Source organism: Trypanosoma conorhini, assembly GCF_003719485.1.
Source record: "Trypanosoma conorhini strain 025E chromosome Unknown Tco_14.4_contig_00127, whole genome shotgun sequence".
In the NCBI taxonomy this organism is placed as follows: Eukaryota; Euglenozoa; class Kinetoplastea; order Trypanosomatida; family Trypanosomatidae; genus Trypanosoma; species Trypanosoma conorhini.
The window spans coordinates 27779-33702 of record NW_021704216.1 but is presented as its reverse complement, the minus strand read 5'-3'; the positions used below and the strand labels follow the sequence as shown (position 1 = coordinate 33702).

The window sequence follows — 5924 nt, the reverse complement described above, 5'->3', positions numbered from 1 at the left end:
TGCCAAGCGGAGAGGAAGGGGGAAGCACACATCAACACGCACGCGTATTCGCACTCCGCACACCCGCAGAGATATATATATATATATATATGAGAGGGAGAAAAAGAGTCCACAAGGAAAGAAACGCCAGCAACAACAACCGACCGTCGCACGTCCGCCCCCGCAGCAAAGTTCCTCGGGAGGAAAACGAGGCGAAACGGGACTCGCACAGAGCACAATATTATTATTATTATTATTACTGCTATTTGTTTGGTTTCGCCTCTGCTGTTTTGATTTCTGTTTGTTTGTCTTTGTTTTCCTCTTGTTTTGGATCTTCGCTTCCCCACCCGCCTCGCTGCACGCGCCCCGCGCGTCTTTAGTGAGTCCCCGCTTTGCTTCCTTCAGACGGCACAACGGCGCGGGCGGCGGTCAGCGGAATGCGCGCATGGCCGCAAGGACAACCGCGGCCGCAGCAAAAAGCGCCGAAGGAAGAAGTGGGGGAAGAGGAGGACACGCCCGCACGCACGAAGGCGGAAAAAAAAAAGGGGGGGGGGAGGGGGAAGATACTCACGGACTTGCAAAAAAAAAATAATAATAATAATAATAATAAAATACACTTCCCACCAGCAGCGACAAGCAACAAAACGACAAGAAGGAGGAAGGCGACCGAATAAGTACGCATCAGCCTTGACTAGGCAGAAATAACTGCAGCAAAGGGGAGGGGGAAAAAAAAACAAAGAACAGGGCAGAAGCGAACTTGGATGAGTGGCACGATGCCATTGAAACTTTGATGTGTGTGCGCCGGCAGGCACGACATCTCGCGAGGGACGCTCACTCCCCCTTCTTCACCGAACCTCGCCGCTGGAGCCACTGACTCACGGAAGCACTGTCAACAGCTGAAGCTCGAGGTGTTGTAAAGGAGGCTGACTCCTGGCCGCCGCTCCAGCGAGGCGTGGGCAACGGCATGGAGGCAGAAAGGGAGGAAGGCATAAGGAGTTCGTTGAAGGGGCGCAGCACGTACGTCTCGTCGTCGCGCACAACCCTTGCGGCCTCTTGAAGAGCAGCTGATATTATAGCCCCGTCGGCTATATGGTACAGCAGCGTCGTCTGCCGCGAGGTGCGAAGGTGCAGTTCGCTTAATACCGCCATGAAAACGAGCTTCGTCCGGGCAAGCGCCGGATCTCCCACAACTTTTGCGTCGCACTGCACAAGTGCCCCCTCCATGTTTTCCAGCATCGCACGAAGCGTCCGGCAGTGGTCCATTACTCGGTGCGCGTACGTTGAGGCGCTGCCCACGATATCCTGCAGGGCTAGCGGACGCGGCGGAATGGGTTGGGAGCGCAAGGAGTGCGCGCTGCCCCCGCTCCCGCTATCGTGCAGCTGCAGGAGGGGAGAGTTGGGCGGGGTGTCAGTGGCGGCAATTTGCGGTGACGGCCGCGCCGCGTCTGTCGCGCACCGCAGCGCCGCAGCATGCGCCTCACAGGCCCTTTCAAACGATTTGAGGTGCGACACCTCAACGTCCAGCAGGGCAGCACCGTGCGAGAAGCGGCTGAGGCGCAGAAGCAGCTCGTTGACCACGCCACTCAGTGAGAGTTCACCCTCCTGTGGAAGTCCCGCCTCCATCGCAGCCTGTGACACGGTGCTCTCCACCTCCGCCTGGGCGGAACTCGCCTGCGCCTGGGCGGAGCGCAGCATTTGCCGCAGCCGCGCCACCTCCGCCCGCAGCACCTCGCACTCGCCCCGCCGCTGCTCAAGTGACTCAAGGGCGGAATCCCGTGCGGTGCGGGCCTCCTGCGCCGCCTGCCGCTCCCGCCGCAGCTCCGCCTCTAAGCCGTCAGCGTTGGTGCGGTGCAGCTCGTTGGTGTTGGCAAGCACCCGCTCCAGGTCGGCAGTCGCACCGCGCGTCACCCGCTCCAACTCCAGCGTCCGCTCCCGCAAGGCGCTCTGCAGTTGCTCCCTCTCCTCCAAGTCGGTTGCCGACTGCGTCTTGCAGCGCTCCAGCTCCTCTGAGAGGGCACGTATCGTTAACTGCTGCTGCGCCGCAATCTTCTCCGTCTCGTGGGCGGCGCTTGTAGCGGCTGTCAACTTCTGCTGGAGCTGATGCACGTCCCGCTGCAGATCCGTCACTTCCTTCCGTAGAGTTCCCTCCGCAATTCGACTCAGTTCCATTTTCCGCGCGTGGCGTTCCTCGCACTGCTCGCCTGCGCGCTGCTTCTGCGCCAAGGCGTCCACGGCGTCGTCAAGTTTTGACTGCAGTGTTGCGGCCTCTCCGCGCAGCGACCGCACCGTCGCCGACAGCTGCTCCTGCTGCTCCGCCGCGGTTTGCTGAAGGGCGCGGCAGTGATCCGTCATCTCCGTCAGCTGGCGGCGGCGCAGCTCTGCGTCGTCCGCGCTCCGCGTGCTCGCTGCCTCCAACACCTTACACTCCTGCCGCGCCGCGTGAAGGTCCCTCTGCAGCTGCAGCACCTCCTCTTGCAGCTCGGCAACCCGCGCCTCTTTCTCCGCACGCTCCCGCTCTATGGATTCCTGCTCCGTGCCTGCCAGCCCCCGCACCCTCGCGAGCTCCTCGGCGCCGCGGAGGTTCTCCTTTTTGAGGGCGTACGCCACTTGCCGCATCTCTTTCAACTGCGTCTCCGCCTCTAGGAGGGTGGCGCGGCACCCGTTGAGTTCCTCCTGCGCCTCTTCCAGCGTCTTCCGTACCGTCTGCAGCTCCGCATCGTGGGATTCCTTCTGGTGTCGGAGTTCCCTGTGCAGCTGCTCATTGTGCCGATTCGTGGCCGCCAGGTGGTGCTCCAGGCGCTCCAACTCCTGCCTTGCGCCTACACAGTCGCGGTTCAGAGCATCCCGCTCCGCGGTAAGGCTTGCGTGGGCCGCGTCTAGTCTCCCAAGCTCACCTTCCAGGGTCTCGCAGCGCCCTGTTAACTGTTGAATGGAGCGTCTCTGCTGCTGGTCTTTGCTGTGATGTTCATCCTCCGCCTGCCGCAGCCTCGCCTCCAGAGCATCAACGCGTTCCTGCAGGGCGCCTTGCTGCTGCTGCGAGTTCTGCAGTTCCAGCTGCAGGGCACTGTTGCGGTGCTCTAATGCCGCCTGGCGGCGCTCTGCGTCACGTCGCCAGGTTGCGGCGTCGCTCGTGTCGTGCGCGTGGATGGACTCCAATGCACTGAGCCGTGCGTGCGCCGCCTCTGCCTCCTGCTCCTGCTGCGCCGTGCGAGTGCGCAGCCGCCCAAGCTCCGTCTCGCTTGCCGTCAGTTGCGCCCTGAGTTCATCGACCTGGGCGTAGGCCTTTGCGCACTCCTCGCTCAGGGTGGCCTGGGCGGACCGCAGCTCGCCCAGCGACGCATTGAGTGCCTCGATGTGGCGCCGCGCCACCTCCTCCGTCGAGGTGCTGCGCTGCGACAACGCCGTCAGCTGCTGCGTTGTGTCCATCAGCTCCGCCTCCCGCGCCGCCCGCTCCGCCTCGAGCCGCTCAAGCCGCGGCAAGACACGATCCAACGAGGCCTGGGCGGCCTGTGCCTGCCTTGCGGCATCGTCGCGCTGAAGCCTGTACTCCTCCACCTGCCGCTCCGCGTCCTCCAACTGCCGCTTCGCCGTCGCCTGTGCGTCGCGGAGCGACTGCGTCTTTTCGAGCAACTCTGCCTGCAGCCGCGCCGCCTCCGCGTGCTGCTCCGCCGCCACCTCTTCAATGCGGGCATTCGCCCGGGCGAGCAGCCGGGCGGAGTTGGCCTTTTCCGCCTCCAGCATGCTGACGGTGCTGGCGACCGCGTCGTACTCGAGCCGCAGCGCCTGGAGGTCGCTCTTGGCTTTAGAGGCCGCCTCGCGGGCGTCGCGGGTCGCCTCCGCGGCGGTCGCCTTCACCGCGGCTGCCTCCTCCACCGCCGCCGTTGCGACGCCGTTGGCCGCCGCAAGCTCCTGCTGCAGGCGTTCGATGATCGCCTGCAGCTGCTGCTGCTCCACCTTGGCGTCCTCGAGGGCCACGAGAAACTCGTTGCCCTGCCGCTCCCCCTCCAACATCGCCTCCGCCGCCGTCTGCTCAATGGCGTCGCAGCGGAGGAGGAGTTTGCGCTGATTATCCGCAACGCGCCGCAGCATGTGCTGATAGGCCTGCATGATGCCGTGAAACACGTCTTGAATGACGCGCGGGATCGTCATCGCTTTCGCCAGAAAGAGGCCCTCCATGTGCTCCCGCAGCAGTGCACCGCGGTGCTCCTCAAAGGTGGTCAGTTGAAAGTCTTCGTAGGCGCGCGCAAGCTCCGCCGCCTGCTCCTGCGCCTCACTTAACTCCAGCCGCAGCGCGTTGCAGGACTGAACTCTAACGGATAAATCATCCTTCATGGCGGCGACCTGCGCCCGCGTCTGCCGCACCTCATCCGCTTGCCGCTGACACGCGAGCTCCCGCACCTCCACCATGTGGCGGGTGTTCTGAAGAGCCAGCTCCAGCGCATCCTTCTCCTGCAGCAAGGTGTCCTTCTCGGCCGTCAGCTGCCGCACCTTCCCCTCCAGTGACTCGCTCCGCTGCAGCAACGAGTTGATGCGGGCATCGGAAGACTGACTGCTGTCGCCCACCTCGCCCACAGCGTCCTCTCCCTGCTGTCGGCCACGCAGCAATACCTCGTTCCTTCGCAGCAACTGCTGCGCTGCCTCAAGTTCCGCGGCAAACTGCGTCCTCTCATGCAAGGCCTCCGCCAACTGCTGTCGCAGGTGCACAAGCTGGTGGTGGCTCCCCTGCGCCGTGGCCTGCTTTGTGGCGACGAGTGTTTGCGTCGTCTGCAACTCCGCCCGCAGCCTGTCAATCTCGCGGCGCAGTTCATTCTCTTCCCGCTCGTGTTCAGCGCCAACCCGACGCGCTTCCTCCGCTGCGTCGCACATCTGCTTCTCCATCTCGCTTTGCATGCGCTCCAGCCGCTGCGACCAGGTCCGCTGGCGCTCCTCCAGCAGGCGCTTGGCCTCACGCAGCTCGGCGCCCACCTCGCGATGGGCGGCCTCAAGGCTCAGGTACTTCTCTGCGCTCTCATCCACCTCCTGACGCCGCTGCTGCGCCTCCACCGTGGCAAACCGCAGCTGCTCCTCCGATAGCAGCGCCTGGTGCGACATCGCCTGGACAGCTGACTCCAGCTCCTCAATGCGAGCCCGCTTCTCCTGCAGAAGCTCCTCCACGCTTGTGGCCCCATCGCGCAAGAGAGACGCCGTCTCCTCGTACATATGTGACAAATCAGAACAAGCCGTCTCCTTTGACCTCAGTTGCTCCTGCAAGTCGCGCAGCTCTCCAGCCTGCGCAGCCACCTTATCCTCCTGCTCCGCCATCACATGCCGCAACTCGTTCATTTGTCTCTTCAGCGAGGTCACCTCCTCCAATGCAGCGTCACATGCAGCCCGTAAGCAACTATCAAGCCAACTTTCGCACGCAAGTCTATCCTGCTGCAGCTTCCTCGCTACCCCTTGCTCATGCAAGCCCTCTGGCAGAGCCGCATACTCCTGAAAAACCAATTGTAATTCACTTCGTAACCGCTCAAACAGATCATACAACTTGTCGTGCTCGGGCTCCCTATGCGACGCACCGCCCAACTCAGCCCCAGCCACCGGCACAGGCCCCAACCGCGACCTTTCCTCAAGCAATTTCTCGTAATACTCCTCCTGCTCCTCAAGCTTCTGCTGGAGCAGCTCATCGTGCTCCGCAATGCGCTTATTTGCCTCGAGAAGCGCGTCCTCCAACTCCTCCTCGTGGCTCTCCTGCAGCTGGCGCAACTCTTCCTGCAGCTGACGCAACTCTTCCTGCAGCTTGGCGTTCGCTGCCTTCAGCTCGGCCTCCGTGCGCTGCAGGGCGGCCTCCGCCGCCTCACGGCCACGTTCCGCGTCGGCACACTGCTGCGACAGGCGCCTCACCTCCTCCGCCGCGCCGTCGCCGGCCAGGGCGGCACTCGACGGCCCAGCCTCCGTCTCTGCCAGCC

General features: G+C 63.3%; 1 protein-coding gene across 1 annotated transcript in view, besides 4 other annotated features; it reads right to left on the bottom strand.

Moving 5' to 3' along the window:
- Window positions 1-71: 71 nt before the first annotated feature.
- Window positions 72-91: a microsatellite.
- Window positions 92-218: 127 nt separating this feature from the next.
- Window positions 219-246: a microsatellite.
- Window positions 245-309: a sequence feature (A-rich).
- A 251-nt stretch (window positions 310-560) lies between these two features.
- Window positions 561-593: a microsatellite.
- A 217-nt stretch (window positions 594-810) lies between these two features.
- The window catches only part of Tco025E_02988 (uncharacterized protein), a gene marked incomplete at both ends in the record, with an annotated part of 5280 nt that continues 166 nt past the window's right edge, over window positions 811-5924 (bottom strand). Inside the window, one exon of the mRNA XM_029369910.1 lies at window positions 811-5924. This exon is cut by the window's right edge and continues 166 nt beyond it. Within this exon, the coding sequence (XP_029229947.1) occupies window positions 811-5924 (5114 nt within the window).